General features: G+C 38.4%; 4 protein-coding genes across 4 annotated transcripts; all 4 read right to left on the bottom strand.

The window, feature by feature from the left end:
- Nucleotides 1–3,864: 3,864 nt before the first annotated feature.
- LOC106079063 (lysophosphatidic acid receptor 1-A-like) lies at nt 3,865–4,818 on the bottom strand. The gene has a single exon (XM_013240181.2). The coding sequence runs from the start codon at nt 4,816–4,818 to the stop codon at nt 3,865–3,867; it is 954 nt and encodes a 317-aa protein (XP_013095635.2).
- Nucleotides 4,819–7,563: 2,745 nt separating this feature from the next.
- Nucleotides 7,564–8,385, bottom strand: LOC129924846 (uncharacterized). Its single transcript, XM_056022150.1, has one exon. It carries the CDS (start codon nt 8,383–8,385, stop codon nt 7,564–7,566), a length of 822 nt encoding a protein of 273 aa, XP_055878125.1.
- Nucleotides 8,386–16,672: 8,287 nt separating this feature from the next.
- Nucleotides 16,673–17,728, bottom strand: LOC106079065 (growth hormone secretagogue receptor type 1-like). Its single transcript, XM_013240183.2, has one exon. The coding sequence runs from the start codon at nt 17,726–17,728 to the stop codon at nt 16,673–16,675; it is 1,056 nt and encodes a 351-aa protein (XP_013095637.2).
- Nucleotides 17,729–18,561: 833 nt separating this feature from the next.
- Nucleotides 18,562–19,062, bottom strand: LOC129924845 (filensin-like). The gene has a single exon (XM_056022148.1). It carries the CDS (start codon nt 19,060–19,062, stop codon nt 18,562–18,564), a length of 501 nt encoding a protein of 166 aa, XP_055878123.1.
- Between the last annotated feature and the right edge of the window lie 1,210 nt (nt 19,063–20,272).

Genomic DNA, 20,272 nt, shown 5'->3' with positions numbered 1-20,272 from the left:
GCACAAATTGTAAGACAAATTTCCATAAGGACAATAAAGATTATTATTATTATTATTATTTGTATAACAATTAGTGAGCGAAGCAAGTATTAATTAATTGGAATTGAGTAATTGTGTAACCCCTAAAGAACAAAGCAAGAATAGAACCCTGACACAAGGGGAAAAAATGTATTTGACTGATGTGTTGGAAAAAAGTAGAATTAGTCCCCTCAATACATTGTCTGGTGAAGTAGGTTGTCGCTTTAAGGTTTCAATTTAACAATAGATATCTGTAAAACCTTATATCATCATCAGTACTTCGCATAGTGCATCAAGAAAACTAAATACATGAACTTGTGCTAAACAAAAAAAATGGGTAAAAATATTTCCAATCCCACAGATTTATTAGTCTAGATATCTTACAATTTTAATAACATGACTGATCCAAACTAATTGATACAACTACACTTAATATAAGCTTTTGTGTTTTTTTTTAAGTATTTTTTTGTGTGCGTTTCTTGTTCTTTTTCCGTCCCTGGAGACTTATAAACTACGTCATGGGTAGAAAACTTGATACTGTGTCTCTTGAAGTTGTAAATAAAGAATGATAATTAACAATGTACCCTATAGACCTCTTGGTAATAGGGACATGTCTGGCTCGGACATGTCACCCGCATGCCAGATGGTAGAATCCCGAAAGATATCTTATATGCTGAGCTTGTGGAAGGAGTCAGACCCAAGGGCCGCCCAAGACTAACATATAGAGATGTCTGCAAGCGAGACATGAGAGCCTCAGGCATCAGCGAAAGTATGTGGGAAAACATAGCCAAAGACCGGAGTGCATGGAGACAGACTGTGCGTGCTGGGACAACCCTTGCTGAGAACAAAAGAATTGAAGCGGCCTTAATCAAGAGGGAAAAAAAAGAAAGCTGCCCTGTCCGCTAGCCCTGAATCAGAGGCATACACATGTATGAATTGTGGCAGAGTCTGCCGTTCTAGAATTGTCTTGATTAGCCACACCATATTCTGCCCCGTCTCAAGATTAAGCCAAAACCAGTGACTCATTTGGGCGCATCCATTGCCTTTCGAGACAAAAGGAGCCATATAATAGGGAAATGTTAAGTTTTATTTTTATGATTCTAGCTATCGCTATCATAATCAAATGGTTTAACAGTCTTGAGAAAACATTGGCCTACACACAATCACATTCTAGAAGTGGATTAGGGGCCTAAATATTATTACCTACCTCAAATATAATGATAAAATTTTAATATTTAGTGTGGAATAACAAAACGAGAATGGGCGAATAATAATCTCTCTGTCTCTTTCTCTCTCACTCTCTCTGCCTCTCTCTCTCTCTCTCTCTGTGCCTCTTTCTCTCTCTCTGTGCCTCTTTCTCTCTCTCTCTCTCTCTGTGTCTCTTTCTCTCTCTCTGTGCCTCTTTCTCTCTCTCTCTGCCTCTCTCTCTCTCTCTCTCTCTCTCTCTCTCTCTCTCTCTCTCTCTCTCTCTCTATATATATATATATATATATATATATATATATATATATATATATATATATATATATCAGATAGATTAATACATCTAATTACACAATTTATGAAACAAAATCCCATGCACTGTCGAATAAATACTAACCACTATGCTGAGATTAATGAGGTCACATTCTGTAGTTTATGTCCTATGCATTAATCAATCATTCCAAAATGGGTCTATATAGACCCCCAGGGGTCTACCAGGACTTTCAATGGGTCTACGGGAGTAAAAAAATAAATTGGGTGTCTACGACCTGTAAATGGGGGTCTACGATAGTGAATCTTTTTTAAGCATGTCGAGACATTAAATTTCACTTCCCATTAATGAGTTGTACCTTAGTTAATCTTTTAAATTTTAACCCTTTTTTTCCAATTTTAAAATTTTAACATCTTATTTTAAATAGCTTAATTGTGTCTACATAAAAAAATATTGTATATGGCTGTGTTATAAAAATAACTGTAGAAATTAAAGTGTTGGTTATTTAAATTTTGTTTCATTCCTTCCTTGTCGAACAAGTCCTTTCATTTGTGTTTTTTTATGCAACAAGTTTGAAGTTATGTCGCCATGAAACCATCTAAGATGGAACATCATTTGAGACAACGCTAACATGATAAAATAGATTTGAAATTTGAAATACATTCGAACACTTTAAATTTAGTAGAACAAATGTTTGATTACAACATCACAAAAGAGAAGAGGTTTGCGAGCGTTTTACAATATTTTTTACCTAGGCCTATATCAAACTCCAGAAAACTGTACACTATGGGCAAAAAAATGACTTTGCCAGCCATTTAAGAGGTTTTAAAACCTGTTTTACACAATCCTATATCTGATATAAAGAAAATTCCTCTAATCAACAATACATTTTAAAGGTATAATGGTAAAATAAGTTAGGACAATGAAAGGTTGTTATGTAATTTCTTGCAAATAACATTCTTCCATGATAATATAGTGTTATTTTTATCATATTTTCGTTTTGTTAGGAATCTTTGCCTGAAACTTTGATCAATCGCTTCTTCACACTGAAGTATGGTAGTTGTCGAAAGGCTTATGTTTGACAATATCCTTTTTGAGTTCTTGTGTGCTTAAGATCCCAAATTTAAAAAAAAGCGGGAATCGGACATAGTCTATTGAACAGACTCATCGTTTCATAAATTTAATAAGGCTATCTTGCAGCTACAAGGTGATAACCTAAATTTAATCAAAATGAAGGCATAATCTCAATGTTTCTTGTGGTGATTAAATCAATGAAGCATACAATGGACGGAATTAATGTTACCCCATTTTCAAATTTAAAACACTCAAACATTATCTAATCGAGAAGTTATGGTATTAAACCCTAAATTGACATTTTATTTTCAAAGCTGCCCATCAATAGGCGTTTATCTTTTATTTATTAATTTGTGTTTCGTCAATTCCTGTAATGCATATTCAATTTAATCCTGCTTCATTTTAATTTGACTGTCATCAATGAATATATATGGCTCAGTGAGAACAACACATTTGGCGTTAATGAACTTTCAAACAAATACAGGGGTCTAACGAGAAATGGAAAACATGGCAAGGGGTCTACAAGACACAAAAAGTTTGGGAACCACTGGTATAGATAGTATAATTGGCTGGTGTATTTAAAGATTCTATTTTAAAGTTTAAATCTATAGTTTCGGACATGTGGACTAGAGTAGTTAGATGGCCTAAACCAATTTGACTGATAACAAAAGTTTGCAAACTCTCAAATTATCAACTACTGGCCCTCTATCTAAGTAGAGTTAACAAGTTTAACAGATCTTAAAACCTAAATCTACAACCAGGCAATCAATCTTTCTTCAAACCTAAATCTAAAACCAAGCAATCAATCTTTCTACAGACCTAAATCTAAAACCAAGCAATCAATCTTTCTTCAAACCTAAATCTAAAACCAGGCAATCAATCTTTCTACAAACCTAAATCTAAAACCAGTCAATCAATCTTTCACCACACCTAAATCTAAAACCAAGCAATCAATCTTTCTTAAAACCTAAATCTAAAAGCAAGCAATCAATCTTTCTTCAAACATAAATCTAAAACCAGGCAATCAATCTTTCTTCAAACATAAATCTAAAACCAGGCAATCAATCTTTCTTCAAACCTAAATCTAAAACCAAGCAATCAATCTTTCTACAAACCTAAATCTAAAACCAAGCAATCAATCTTTCTACAAACCTAAATCTAAAACCAAGCAATCAATCTTTCTACAAACCTAAATCTAAAACCAAGCAATCAATCTTTCTTCAAACCTAAATCTAAAACCAAGCAATCAATCTTTCTTCAAACCCAAAACAAAATAACATTGGGATCTAAGCATTGTTTCATAATGTCTTATACCGCCACTGCAGCAACTGTTTTAAATCTTCTTTATATTTGGTGCTCATGGAGTAGTAGATAAATATGTTGACGCTGGCGTTGACTGTACCCAGCACAAAGACCACAGTCCAGACGCCATGAAACAGTGAAGCTAGTGGGCCAGTAACGTTGAACTCTGGGCATGAAGCCGAGACGACGGACAGCATGACAGCCGGAGTGTAACAAACGACCATGACGGCAGCCACAAGGATCACCATTTTGACAGTCTTACGATCTTTAGTCTTGAACGTCTCGCGCTGCCTGTCGTCGCTCGTGCTTTCCAGCCGCCATTGTGTCTTTTGATTCAGCTTCACCACAAGTACAGCAGTGAAGATGACAACACACAAGAGAGCGGCACTCATTAGAACAGCGTGAAGGGTGAAAGCGATTCCTTCATTCTCAGCGCTGTTACTTCTAAACTTTATACCGATTCGTGTCCTGTTAATAGATGGATATATTTTCCAGTCAAGGTAGGCTGCCATGTATTCCGGGACAAGGCCCAAGCCATTCAAGATGACTATAATAGTCAAAATCACCACACTTCTGAGAGGCGTAACGATTTTTCTGACTTTGAGAGGGACTATAATGCAGAGGCATCTTTCAGCGGTGATGAACGCTGTGATGAACATGGTGATCCTATTGGCGCACCCTATGGGCCAACCAGTAGTTAAGTACATTAGTTCAGAAAAGACAACAGGCACATCGAACTTTTGCATGTCTGGAGATGAACACAAGTTCATCCAATTCACCGCCACGATTCGGAAAACGTCCGTAATGGCCATAGCGAAGAAGCTGATATTAATGGATGAGTTTAAACCTTGCTTGACAAAGACGCAGATGTTGATGATATTAGACACTATACCAAAAGTACCTGCGATGGTACACAAGACTATACGGTGTATGAGAACGATGCTCTCCATTTGGTTTGGTTTCACCAATGTTTGCGCAATAACGATTTGTGATGTAACTATGTCAGTAATATTTCTTTCCATCTTGTTGGTCTGTGTAGAAGTTATCGAATATGAAATGGTATAGGAATTTTTAAAACACTTCGTTCCTATATCTATTGTTATTCTTTGACAAAGGCGTCCACAGAAGTGAAGAGAGATACCTTGAATATTGTTAATCGATATTCGGTTTAGTTTTCTTTTTTAAACTTCAGCGGGTGTAAAATTGTAGTCAACAGATCTTTAATTCTAGAGTAAGGCCAAAACAAAGCATGGAAATGCGCACCAGAGTCAAGTTTTATTCGGTATTGAAAGCAGTAACGAGTCTGGGTAGAACTGTCTGTGTTAGAGGCTATGATTAAATTTTTTTAAATCTATGAAATATAATAACACGTCTTAACTAAACATTTACTGTTAGTTATAAACTAGTGCTTGCAAACACAAGAACAAATAGCATTGTTTTAATAGGAGATGACATAGAATTATACCTTATAATGTATGCGTAAAGGTCTGTTTGATCTCTAGTTCAACACTAACACATAAATGGTAGTAAATTGAAGGATCTTCTTAAAATAACCACAAATTTTGATATTTTAAAAAGTATACACATCTTGTAAATAATCTAGCAATGATACCACGATTTCGATAAGTTTGTTCGCAATACTGTCACACTTTAATTAAAACCAGGAGTACTACCTTTCAATGAAGTATAAACTTGTGTTTACATAAAAGATATTTGAAAATGTGTTTCTCTTCTAGAAATAAAAAGTGTTTTCATAACATTCTCATTCCCTATACTCTTAAGCGAGCAATTTTTGTAGATATATATTTATATTATAATAATAAGGCTTGTCTTCGAGTCCGAAGATTAATGAGGAGTGAAATATTTCTCGTGACAACGCAATCCCAGCTGTGATTTACAAATTTTGCCACATCCAGGGCAAGCATAACATATATAATACATTTTATTTCTACGATGGCTCTAACGATTCTCTTTAAAATTTCGAGCTATATCTAAATAAATGAGAAAAAAAATTCTTAACTCATTGGCCACATTGCCAAAACTCGAGGACGACTGTTATATAGGTTTTAAGACGTTTCGTTCTCGTAAAATTAATTTTGGCTTTAAATTTCTAAAAAAATGGAATTCTCGCTACACACGAATGTGTCTGAAATGAACTCGGGAAACAAAACATTCAACCGAGCGAGGCACGGGCACCTGGTAGTGTGCTATTAAAACTTTAAAGTTTTCAGCTATTAGAAGAGGTTCTCTTATCGCTTATTAGTGTTATACTGCAAAGTTATAAACGCATTATTGTTATGTGTTTTCACGGCCATTAGTGTTTGATTTCAAAACATCTCATTGATATGTTGATAGTACTCCCATCATTTATGTTATCATAACAAAAGTGTCGTAGATAGGAATTTCGGGGCCCGGGGGCGGGGGGGGGGAGCTTGACCTTCTTATGGGCCCCTGCATTTTGACATTCGACATCATGACATGAGATAGTGTACTTAATAATTATATTAGTCTGAATTTCAATTGGTAAAGTATATAAATAAAATTAACAAAAAATAATCATTAATATTCTTGTAATGAATACTAACGTTTTTTATTGGCGAGATAACGCACAAGGGACAAATCTCAAGTCATATCACTTCACGTCGTGCTTACTGTGCAGAAAAGGTCATCTATAGCATTATCAAGATCAATGCTGTCTAGTATTTTTGACTCCAAGTGAATAGCAAGATTATATGTCAGTGGCTTAATAGTTAATATTTAATGTAAAAAAAAAAAAAAAAAAAAAAATAGGACATTCATTTGGGGTCACCTCTCTAGTGGGGGTTCGGGGAGACCTTCGAATTTTGACCCACCCTCCCCTATCCTAGCTACGCCACTGCATAACAGTTTGTCAATTTGTTTCTATATATTCCATAATTCATACACGTAGGACCTACTACACGAGTAATACTTATTGTATTACATAAATATTTATCTTCGCTATTTTTAGCTTTTTAAAAAGAGAATCATTTCAAAAGTTCTCATCCCTTGATGATTTTCTGAGACAAAGCTTGGTGAAAGACATGGGGAAGTCTTTATGCTCAGTTAAGTGACCTGAGCAAGGTATTATAGCACAGTGCAGGACAGGCCACTGTACTGTTGGCTCATATTTCTCGCGTCTATGGCTAAATTTTGATTCACGGTGCCCCCGCTGCGGGGAAGAAGATGAAACCGTTCCTCATATTCTGTTTGACTGCCCCAGACTTGCTGATCTCCGCCTCGACAGGTCTGGGAAACCCAAAATTCTCGACCTGTATGGCGACATTTATGCACTACGCAAGACAGCAGGGTTTCTGTCCAGGGCTTTTGCAAGAGAGGATTTGAGCCTCTCAAGCCCTCACTCTAATGGAGTTTGATGATGATGATGATAAGTTAAGTGATACAATGTCGTGAGATCTTTAAAACTTAAAGAAACAAACATTAAATTATTCTCTTAAACAGTAATAACAGAACAGAATATGCAGCTCCGTGTTTACTATGGATTTTATTTGTTGGTATTCCTAACAAGGTCGTTTTGAATCAAATAAAGGTCATTGGATTGGTAGCACAACACCCACGTTACATGTATACAACTTCAACCAGGGAACTGAATCGTTATAATTTTGTATAGATAAGCAAGCATGCCTACTTTGTCTTTAATTGTGTACACCTTTTCATTAAGTGTTTACTTTCGGTGAATGGTAAAAACAAGAGCAAATGTTTCCGATTGTTTGTCTATATTTAGAACTCATTTTGTAGCAGACGACAAAGTTCATGCTGGGTTGAAAGACCACGCCGATAAACACAAAAGACCAAGCGACATGGAAAAGATTGGATTGTCTCCCGTAGGCGCTAAAGTCTTTCACAAAGGATTGCACCAACGACAAGGTAACCAAGGGAACGTCAACTAGCGCCATGACAACCGCCAGCACAGCTATGAGGACTGATGACTTCCGGTCACGAGCCGTCAAGGACTCCGTCTGAATTTCACTTCTGGTGTGCATCTTTCTCCAGCTTGTTTGCCTCTTCAACTGTGCCACAAGCAGAACGCTGAAAAGGCTAACACTGAAAAGCCCTGATACTACCAGGATGGCGTGAATTAAAAATGAAAGGCCTTTCAGATCCTGGAATTCGCTCCTGAAAGCCAGCCCCAGCATCGTTCTGTTCAGAGCAGGGTAGAAGTTCCAGTCGTAGTAAACGTAGGCGTACTCCGGGACTACGTAAGCAAAGCAGGCAATATAGATGCTTATAATGACCGCCACGGTTCTTCTCGGGGTGATGATTTTCTTGATCTTCAGGGGCAGCACCGTGCAGAGGTATCTCTCCACCGTTATGTAAGCCGTGATGAACATGGAGATGTTGTGGGCGCAACCCGCAGGCCAACCCGCACTCAGATATAACAGCTCGTTAAACATCACAGGGACATTAAGAGGGTTGGTGGAAAGATTCCAGCACACAGCCATCCACTCGACTGATATGACTCGTACCATATCAGACATCGCTATACAGAAAAGACTTATGTTAATAGAATTCTTAAGACCTTGCACCGCAAAAACACACAAATTGGCAAAATTTACTACGAGGGAGAACAAACCAAGCCCTGTGCATATGACTACATAGTTGGCAATGACCCATTTCTCTTTTTCAATATTAGATATCAGTTCATGTTCTAGGTTGTCAATTTCCGTCCTGTTGTTACGCACAGACGCAAAGTGCTCTGCAGATAGCAACAAGGAGTTATAGTATGTATCATTCATAGCGACAGTACTTTTACTGTAACTCTTCTGAAAGAAAAGTCCGATTAAAATAGATCCCCTTTTAGGAATAACATTATGCTGGTATTTGTAATAATTATTACTTAATAAAATCATGCGAGCTTTAGCTAATAGTGTTTAATTGATTTTCAACAACCTGCGATTACCGGGACTAATTGCGAACACACACAGAAGCACATACAAACACACTTTATATTAGTAATACACTCATACATATGAACATAATAAAATAAGCTTCGTCTGCTAGATTAGCTGGAGGCAGTTAAAATCTCGTGAAGTGCGTTCAGTTAGAAGTCTCTATCTAATCAAATCGCTACAAATGATCTGTTTACCGTCAATATGTACACAGTAATTGGCTGTTGTTGCTCTAAAATAATTATCTCGTTTGCTGTTATTCGGGAGTAAAATATTCTCTTTAATTAAATAAAATTACAACATGCAATATATACAAGTGATAATTGTTACTTACGTAGCGAGTTTCACCATGATAATTAGAGCCAACGACAAGAGAAGGACATAACCTACAAATATGTAGGAAGAACGTCACCTCTTCTATACTTTAAAACTGAACTAGTTAACACACTATGACGTCATTCGTCATTGTGCATACGGTGCAAAGTAAAGCTTTATTTTGTATAAAAATTATACTATAAAGCCTAATCAAAGTACATTATATCTAGCCCACTGGAATTCCTCTAGAGCTCACTGCAATGCTGTAGTTTATCATCTCAGTCTGTGGTGATTCTAACACAACTCCAGGACCTCTCGGTGTCAATTGGTGCAGATTAGCTGTCCCGTGTTTTCATTTTTGTAAAAAATTATTGCCAGACATCTGGAAGCCGGGGCATCTCTGCCAACTTGTGAAGGTTTCTCCGATGGTGATGTGGAAAAAAAGGTCACATTAATGTTCTTTTGGACCTGTATAAAAAATGTTTGTTTGTAAAATGTTTTACATGTTTCGGATGTTCCTTCAGAGTTGAAGATAGTTTACTTCCTAGTCCAAACCTCCCGCAGGACGACGGGGGATGGGAGCGGGCAGGAATTGAACCCGAGACCATCGATAAATCCGAACGACAGTCAAGCGCACAAACCGCACGACCAAGCAGCCATACAATGGCGCCGAACACACGCCTCATTCGCAACGTGATGACTGAGTGATGTCCAGGAACATTGGTTTGCATTGACTAGCCCAGTTTTAAGTATATAGAGCTGGACATAACAAACATTAGAACAATGAAGATTCACGCTGATCTGTCAACTAGTAAACGCACCAACACAAACATTTGGCATTGTATTTTCCGGGATTTCTTTGGCTTCCAGGCTTCCATGAAAACTGGAGACGGCTGCCTTCGGAAGAATCCCTGGTTCATCGTTTGTCATGTGAGGACATGTATAATACATGTGTTCGTACATGTGTCTACAACAAAGAACAATAGCCATGATGTCTACAGCCGGAAAAGGTTTGGAAATACGGTGGCAAGACCGCACTACAAAAAGCGATGTCGTTGCGAACGCCATATGGACAGTATAGAGGGAATTCTTATGGTCCGCCAGTTACGCTGGGCAGGGCACGTATCCCGTATGAGGGACGAACGTATGCCAAAAGCAGTCTTTTTTGGTGAGCTAAAAGGTGGTCGACGTAACAGAGGCGCCCCACGGAAACGCTTTAAAGACCAGCTTAGGCGCCAACTTGCTGACATCGAAGAGAGCACCTGGTTGCATGCGCCCTCATAACGAGACAGCTGTAGGTCGCTCACAAAGGCCGCGGGATACACATTTGAGACCAAAAGAAAATCCGCTGCCGAGGACAGACGCAGACGTCGAAAATAAAATCTAAATCGACCACAGGCGGACAATCGTTATGCTTGCCCTAGTGTTGCAAAATAAGTAGGTCACAGTTGGGGCTGCGTATCCACGGGAAATACTGCATTCATCATTAATTTTCGGACTCAAAGACAAACCTTATTACATTATAATATTTTTTTTAATTCAATAATAATATTAATAATCATAATAAACCAGAAAATTCCTCAGTGAAAACTGTTAAATGGACTTAGATGAATTTTGTTTCTCTTTAACGAAACTCAACCCTGGCAGCGCCAGAGAATGAATAATCGTAGTTTCTGACATAATAATAATTAAAATAATAATAGATTCAATAATAGACAATGTTATCATTGTATTCATTGTAAATAATGCCATCTCTTTAAATATTACGATTACCTCCCTTTGACCGACACTTCCGAGGTCACGTCAAAAAAATAATTCAGTGAACACTCCCAAAAATTGTTTAACAATTCAACCACTTCCGTTCCTTCAGAACCAAACTTTTTCTCGCAGATAGTAACTGGAATGTAGATTCCTCGATAGTAAGCATTATACATTGTAATGAAATTGGAAGATAACAGCAACGTCACGGCTGACTAAAGCCATCAAGGACGGCTCCAGCAATGTCACGGCTGACTAAAGGCATCAAGGACGGCTCCAGCAATGTCACGGCTGACTAAAGGCACCAAGGACGGCTCCAGCAATGTCACGGCTGACTAAAGGCATCAAGGACGGCTCCAGCAATGTCACGGCTGACTAAAGGCATCAAGGACGGCTCCAGCAATGTCACGGCTGACTAAAGGCATCAAGGACGGCTCCAGCAATGTCACGGCTGACTAAAGGCATCAAGGACGGCTCCAGCAATGTCACGGCTGACTAAAGGCATCAAGGACGGCTCCAGCAATGTCACGGCTGACTAAAGGCATCAAGGACGGCTCCAGCAATGTCACGGCTGACTAAAGGCATCAAGGACGGCTCCAGCAATGTCACGGCTGACTAAAGGCATCAAGGACGGCTCCAGCAATGTCACGGCTGACTAAAGGCACCAAGGACGTCTCCAGCAATGTCACGGCTGACTAAAGCCATCAAGGACGGCTGCAGCAATGTCACGGCTGACTAAAGGCATCAAGGACGGCTCTAGCTGGATGCTGAGGCTGGGGCTAATATGCTACTAATGTGTCCTCCTGTCGTAAAATGTTGTAATGCTAATTAATATAATCATAATAATCTAAACCAAATGCACGACCCTTGTATTGCTATTTAAAATGTATGCCAAATATAATATTATATGTATGATCCCCTAGTGCAAAATGGATTGAACCTGCTGAAAAATAAATATAATTTTACTTGGTGGACTAAAATCAATAAAGAAGTTTCTTTTCTTTTTTTGGACCTTTTGGATTTGAGTAACCCCCTACCTCGAGTGTGCCTCTAATGTACTTATAATAATAGCAGCACTAAGGTACCCCCAAGGTTACAGAAGAAGGTCAAGAAAGTGTGGTGACAAATAGACAGATCCAGACGAGGATTCGAACCCCTGACCCCGACCCGACGCCATCGCCTAGCAGCAACCAATTAGGCCTACCAAAGTAATATCCACTCTCGCCATCCTGCTCTCAAAAGAAAAAAAAGGGGTCAAACGAGTTAATTGGCCATCCCAGGGTCACGGGATTACACTCCCCCCCCCCCTCTTCCAAGAGCGTGCCATAATAGTCCCCACAAACAATCTTTTATTTTGGGTTAACACATTACCTTTATTTTGTCTAGTTTATAAACTAGCCAAATATGACCCGCGGGCCTTAGTTTGGGTTATACTGATCTACTGGATTGAATTTAGACTTATGTCGTTCTTAAATACAGATACAATTAGGTACTTTTTGTCTATTTTTATGGCCCTCCGGTTTGTGGGAGGGACATTAATCATACACTACGGCCTCCGCCATGATCTAAAGAACTTTTATGCCAATTTTTATCAAGATTGGTCAAAAGATTTTTATTCTTATTCCGGACATACATACATACATACATACATACATACATACATACATACATACATACATACATACATACATACATGCACACGCATACATACATACACACACATCATACATACATACATACATACATACATACATACATACATACATATATGCACACGCATACATACATACACACACATCATACATACATACATACATACATACATACATACATACATACATACATACACACATACATACATACATACATACATACATACATACATACATACATACATACATACATACATACATACATGCATGCATACATGCATGCATACATGCATGCATACATACATACATACATACATACATACATACATACATACATACATACATACATACATACACACATACATACATACATACATACATACATACACACATACATACATACATACATACATACATACATACATACATACATACATACACACATACATACATACATACATACATACATACATACATGCATACATACATACATACTGTTGTAACCCAGCCTTGCACCAGTGCTTGAGGTGCGCACCAGCGCACTAGTGAACTTAAAACAGGAGGACTGTTGGGAGGCCGGCTAGAGGTCATGGGAGTCTGAACAGTCTGGTGCTGAGTGCTGTCCTGTGTGATACTAGGAAACTGTTGGGAAGACCTGGAGCGACACTGGGAAGTGTGTCGGTGGTCTGTTCTGTGTTCTGGTATAAAGTAGGACTCTTAGAACTTAGACATATTACTCCCTGTGACTTTATAGCAGAAGTCCAAGTCTAACTAGTTACTATTACCCGTACCATTTGTCGATGCTTCATTTGCATTTATCATAAATAAATACATCGTTTACTCTTGTCAACCTGTCTTTCGTTGAGTGCCTGCCTTAGAGAGTTACAACAATACATACACACACACACACACATATATACATACATATATAGGATACATACGTACAAACATACATACATACATACATACGTACATAAAATGCATACATACGCCTTACTGTCTGCTTTATATAATAGATAGCGTTATATTTAGCATAGTTCACAAGGAAGTTATTTGAAGCCTGCAGCGGTTTAGTTGCTTACCAGCAGTTTGGGGCTACAAGTCAACAACCTTCAACGACACCCCGTCGACCTATAGGAAACCTGAATAGGGCTCAATGATCTTTTTTTTCCCTGGAGAAACAAATTCCACAAACAACAAACAATAAAACATATTCTCTTGGATGTTTATAGGGATACTGCTGATGAACTGATAGTTAATACGTGGGTCCCTTTTTAAAAGAGAATATTTTAAATTCTTTTATTGACTTTGCTGTCACTTAAAGCAATCCATTAGGCGACGACACTGTCTGCCCATTTGATGGCGGCCCAACGAGTTGCAAAATGTTTTTGTAAAATGTTTTTGTAAAATGTTTTTGTAAAATGTTTTTGTAAAATGTTTTTGTAAAATGTTTTTGTAAAATGTTTTTGTAAAATGTTTTTCTAAAATGTTTTTGTAAAATGTTTTTGTAAAATGTTTTTCTAAAATGTTTTTGTAAAATGTTTTTGTAAAATGTTTTTCTAAAATGTTTTTCTAAAATGTTTTTGTAAAATGTTTTTCTAAAACGTTTTTGTAAAATGTTTTTGTAAAATGTTTTTCTAAAATGTTTTACATGTTTCGGATGTTCCTTCCTTTACTGCCTTGTCCAAACCTTCTACAGGACAAAATTCTATTATAAAAAAATTGTTTTATTACTAATTTGTTTTCTGTTATAAAAGTTACTTACATTTTATATAATGAGTTTAATTTTGTCTTAACGAGGAAAAAAAAAAGCATTTTGTATGTATATAAGTGGAATATATTTTAAAACAACATTTAATAAACAGTGTTATTCACAATGTAATAACATATACATTTATTTGTATTAACAAAGGGAACGCTTCTTCCTTGATGCCTTAAATGAGAGATTGGCACTTTACAAAACCATCCAATCATTCAAAAACATCAGTTAGTCCAGGTCACTTTCAGCCGTATCGGTCTGACAATTCAAAAACATCAGTTAGTCCAGGTCACGTTCAGCCGTATCGGTCTGACAATTCAAAAACATCAGTTAGTCCAGGTCACGTTCAGCCGTATCGGTCTGACAATTCAAAAACATCAGTTAGTCCAGGTCACGTTCAGCCGTATCGGTCTGACAATTCAAAAACATCAGTTAGTCCAGGTCACGTTCAGCCGTATCGGTCTGACAATTCAAAAACATCAGTTAGTCCAGGTCACGTTCAGCCGTATCGGTCTGACAATTCAATAACATCAGTTAGTCCAGGTCACGTTCAGCCGTATCGGTCTGACAATTCAAAAACATCAGTTAGTCCAGGTCACGTTCAGCCGTATCGGTCTGACAATTCAAAAACATCAGTTAGTCCAGGTCACGTTCAGCCGTATCGGCCTGACAATTCAATAACATCAGTTAGTCCCGGTCATGTTCAGCCGTATCGGTCTGACAATTCAATACCATCAGTTAGTCCAGGTCACGTTCAGCCGTATCAGTCTGACAATTCAATACCATCACTTAGTCTAGGTCACGTTCAGCCGTATCGGCCTGACAATTCAATAACATCAGTTAGTGCCGGTCACGTTCAGCCGTATCGGTCTGACAATTCAAAAACATCAGTTAGTCCAGGTCACGTTCAGCCGTATCGGTCTGACAATTCAATAACATCAGTTAGTCCAGGTCACGTTCAGCCGTATCGGCCTGACAATTCAATAACATCAGTTAGTCCAGGTCACGTTCAGCCGTATCGGCCTGACAATTCAAAAACATCAGTTAGTCCAGGTCATGTTCAGCCGTATCGGTCTGACAATTCAAAAACATCAGTTAGTCCCGGTCACGTTCAGCCGTATCGGCCTGACAATTCAATAACATCAGTTAGTCCAGGTCACGTTCAGCCGTATCGGCCTGACAATTCAATAACATCAGTTAGTCCAGGTCACGTTCAGCCGTATCGGCCTGACAATTCAATAACATCAGTTAGTCCAGGTCACGTTCAGCCGTATCGGTCTGACAATTCAATAACATCAGTTAGTCCAGGTCACGTTCAGCCGTATCGGTCTGACATTTCAATAACATCAGTTAGTCCAGGTCACGTTCAGCCGTATTGGTCTGACAATTCAATAGCATCAGTTAGTCCAAGTCACGTTCAGCCGTATTGGTCTGACAATTCAATAACATCAGTTAGTCCAGGTCACGTTCAGCCGTATTGGTCTGACAATTCAAAAACATCAGTTAGTCCAGGTCACGTTCAGCCGTATCGGCCTGACAATTCAATAACATCAGTTAGTCCAGGTCATGTTCAGCCGTATCGGTCTGACAATTCAATAACATCAGTTAGTCCAAGTCACGTTCAGCCGTATTGGTCTGACAATTCAATAACATCAGTTAGTCCAGGTCACGTTCAGCCGTATTGGTCTGACAATTCAAAAACATCAGTTAGTCCAGGTCACGTTCAGCCGTATCGGCCTGACAATTCAATAACATCAGTTAGTCCAGGTCATGTTCAGCCGTATCGGTCTGACAATTCAATAACATCAGTTAGTCCAGGTCATGTTCAGCCGTATCGGTCTGACAATTCAATAACATCAGTTAGTCCAGGTCACGTTCAGCCGTATCGGTCTGACAATTCAAAAACATCTGTTAGTCCAGGTCACCTTCAGCCGTATCGGCCTGACAATTCAATAACATCAGTTAGTCCAGGTCACGTATCGGCGTTCTTTGTGTATATTTGGGGCTAGGGTTGTGGTTCTTGATAGTTTACATAGGGTTGTGGTTCTTGATAGTTTACAGTTCATAGCTTCTAGTATTCGTGCTGAAAATATTGAAACCTGCCTTTTTACCTTGCTATCTATAGGGCAGATAATGTTTTATGGTCATCTGTTTCTTTGGCCAACGGTTAACGAGCAGGGTGTCATGTGGTCAGCACAACGACCGACCGCCATTACTTTTACCAACTAACATCAGGTACCCATTAGAGTTGGGTGGATTCAGGGGCGCCCTAATAATCACATAATTCAAAATCCTAGTCTACACCGAGATTCGAACCCAGGACCCCAGGTTCGGAAACCAAGCTCTTAACCACTCAGCCACTGCGCCCCTGATATATTGAGCGATATAGATGTTATTGCTTTGTCTGAGATGTTAAACCAAACAATTCCTTAAAGGTGCTCTTATACTTGGAGCTTAGCTTGTAGTAGATAAAGATGTTAACGCTGGCGTTGATGATGCCTGTCAGGTAAGCGAATGACCAAGTGGAATGAAACAAATTGGCCTGACGACCACCGACCCCAAAGTCAGGGATGAAGGATGAGACGAGGGATAAAACTACAGCGGGCGTATAACAAAAGGCCATGACCACAGCTATGAGTATGACCAGTTTGACTGTTTTCTTGTCCCTGCTTGACATGGACTCCATCTGGCTTTTATTGCCCGTGTTATCTTTCCTCCACTGAGATTTGCTCTTGAGTTGGATGACCAGAACAATGGTGAAGACGATGACAGCGACGAGGGCGATGGTCAGAAGAGCTGCGTGTATGCTGAAAGTGACGCCTTGAGTACTCGACCTGTTGCTTCTGAACGCCATCCCCAGAAGAGTCTTGTTTTTGGCCGGGTAGAATTTCCATTCGTAGTAGACCGAGGCGTATTCCGGGACAAGTCCCAACGTATTGACCACATCGATCGCCAGTAAAATCAATACGGTCCTCGACGGTTTTATCATCTTCTTAATCTTCAGAGGGAACACGATGCAGAGGAATCGCTCAGCGGTGATGTACGCTGTGATGAACAAGGTGATGCGGTTGGCGCAGCCGGTCGGCCAACTGGCACTCAGGTAACGAATGTCTGAAAACACCCAAGGAATTCCCAGCGTATCAATATTGGGAAGAGAGCAGAAGTTCATCCACTGAACTGTGACGATACGGATCAGATCTGAGATGGCCATGGCGAAGAAACTGATGTTTATGGACGTATTTAATCCTTGTTTGACGAAGACGTAGAGATTTATGACGTTACTGACCATGCCGAAGAGACCGATGATGGAGCAGCAGGAGATTCTGACCACCAATAGAAACATCTGCGCTTCGTAGTCGCTCAGAACTTGCTGTGTCACTGTAATAGATGTTTCATTTAGGGTCGGATTTAAGTCTGATAATGCCTCACTTTGGCTGGTTAAAGTCATTTTTGTTAAAATTGTTGTTGTTAGCTGTAACTGCAACTATTTCTTTTCATAACTTCATGAATTAAAAAAAAACATAATTGATTTAAAATAATACAAATAAATATCATTTCAATAATTATATGAATAGTTTTGATTATGTATACATTTTAATGAATAGTAAACTCTGCTCGAGTCGGGTCTCGAACCCCCTTCAATGGTTGCCAAGCCACGCCCAAGCAAGAGAGAGAAAGAGAGAAAAAAGAGGAAGAGAGAGGAAAAGAGAGGGAAAGAGAAAGAGAAAGAAAGAGAGAAAAAGAGAGACAGTGAATGAAAGAGAAGGTAAGAGAAAAAAGAGAGAGAGAAAGAAAGGAAGAGAAAGAAGAGAGAAAGAAAAAGAGAAAAAGAGAGAGAGAAAGAGAACGAAAAAAGAGAGAAAGAAAGAAAGAGAAAAGATAGACAAAGAGAGAGAAAGAGAGCCTAAAAGAATAAGAAAAAAGAGCGATAAAAAGAGAAATAAAGAGAGAGAGAGAAAGAGAAAGAAAGATACACAAGAAGCGGACTTCAGTTTTGACAAATTTTGTGGTGTACTGAACAGAAGATGTGAGGAAGTTACCTTATCAGAAGATTGATGATCCATATCGGTCTATCTGTCAAACATTTCTATGTATCTCAAACAAATTCAAGATATCATTGAAGTTAATATTTGTTTAAAAATCTGAATAATTTTAGATTTAGCAACTTCACGTCTAATTCTGTAAATGTAGCATAACTTTATACTTACGTATGTAGTGAAAGTTTGTTTAATACTTTCAATTGATTTAAATACAAATACTTGACTTAGAATTAGATTTTCTCTAGAAGCATAGAGTATCTCCCTTTATCTTGAGAGTATCTCCCTTTATCTTGAGAGTATCTCCCTTTATCTTGGGAGTATCTCCCTTTATCTTGAGAGTATCTCCCTTTTTCTTGGGAGTATCTCCCTTTTTCTTGGGAGTATCTCCCTTTATCTTGAGAGTATCTCCCTTTATCTTGAGAGTCTCTCCCTTTATCTTGAGAGTATCTCCCTTTATCTTGAGAGTATCTCCCTTTATCTTGAGAGTATCTCCCTTTATCTTGAGAGTCTCTCCCTTTATCTTGAGAGTATCTCCCTTTATCTTGAGAGTATCTCCATTTATCTTGAGAGTCTCTCCCTTTATCTTGAGAGTATCTCCCTTTATCTTGAGAGTATCTCCCTTTATCTTGAGAGTATCTCCCTTTATCTTGGCTGCCTGGTCGTGTGGTATGCGCTCTGGAATGTTGTTCAGTGGTATCGATGGTCCCGGGTTCGAACCCTTCCCGCTGCCTACACCTGTCATCCTGTGGGCAAGTTTGATCTAGGATGTAATTAAATCTTAAATTTTAAGGAACAACCGAAATGTGTAAAACATATTTTAAAAACCTTTTACAAACAAAAACTAACCAAAGATAAGGACCCCCCCCCCTTTTGGCACTAGTTTACTGCGGCTACGTACGTTTATATTCATAACACACCTCGCTCTGTACGCAAGAAGCAGCACGCTATGAAATCTATATTTATTCTTTTCATAAAGAAGATGATTACGTCCTACGTGTCATGCATTTAGTCATGCATGTTAACCATTGACTTAAATTCTGCCAAGTCACTGGTTTTTCTGGCGGGCTCAGGCAACCCATCCCATGCTCTAATAGCACTAGGGAAGAAGGAGCGTTTGTACAAATTTGTCCTAGCATATGGAACGAGGAATGTGCCTCTATCATTGTGTCTTTCTGACTATTTTATTAGGTTTTGTTTTTGTATTTAAAGATGATCACGAAAATATTTTTGGATTCTTGTGTTGTGTTTACCGAGATTTATAGCAACTCTAGCTGGTCTCGGTGAGTGGAAAGATCCCCCTTAAAGATCCAACTTAAAGATCCCACTTAAAGATCCAACTTAAAGATCCCACTTAAAGATCCAACTTAAAGATTCAACTTAAAGATTCAACTTAAAGATTCAACTTAAAGATTCAACTTAAAGATCCAACTTAAAGATTCAACTTAAAGATCCAACTTAAAGATCCAACTTAAAGATCCAACTTAAAGATCCCACTTAAAGATCCAACTTAAAGATCCCACTTAAAGATCCAACTTAAAGATTCAACTTAAAGATTCAACTTAAAGATTCAACTTAAAGATTCAACTTAAAGATCCAACTTAAAGATTCAACTTAAAGATCCAACTTAAAGATCCAACTTAAAGATTCAACTTAAAGATTCAACTTAAATATCCAACTTAAAGATCCCACTTAAAGATCCCACTTAGAGATCCAACTTAAATATCCCACTTAAAGATCCAACTTAAAGATCCCACTTAGAGATCCAAATTAAATATCCAACATAAAGATCCCACCTAAAGATCCCACTTACAGATCCCACTTAAAGATCCAACTTAAAGATCCCACTTAGAGATCCAACTTAAATATCCAACTTAAAGATCCCACCTAAAGATCCCACTTACAGATCCCACTTAAAGATCCAACTTAAAGATCTCACTTAAAGATCCAACTTA

Source organism: Biomphalaria glabrata, chromosome 2, assembly GCF_947242115.1.
Source record: "Biomphalaria glabrata chromosome 2, xgBioGlab47.1, whole genome shotgun sequence".
In the NCBI taxonomy this organism is placed as follows: domain Eukaryota; kingdom Metazoa; phylum Mollusca; class Gastropoda; family Planorbidae; genus Biomphalaria; species Biomphalaria glabrata.
The sequence above is the reverse complement of the archived record's forward strand: the minus strand, read 5'-3'. Positions and strand labels throughout refer to the sequence as shown.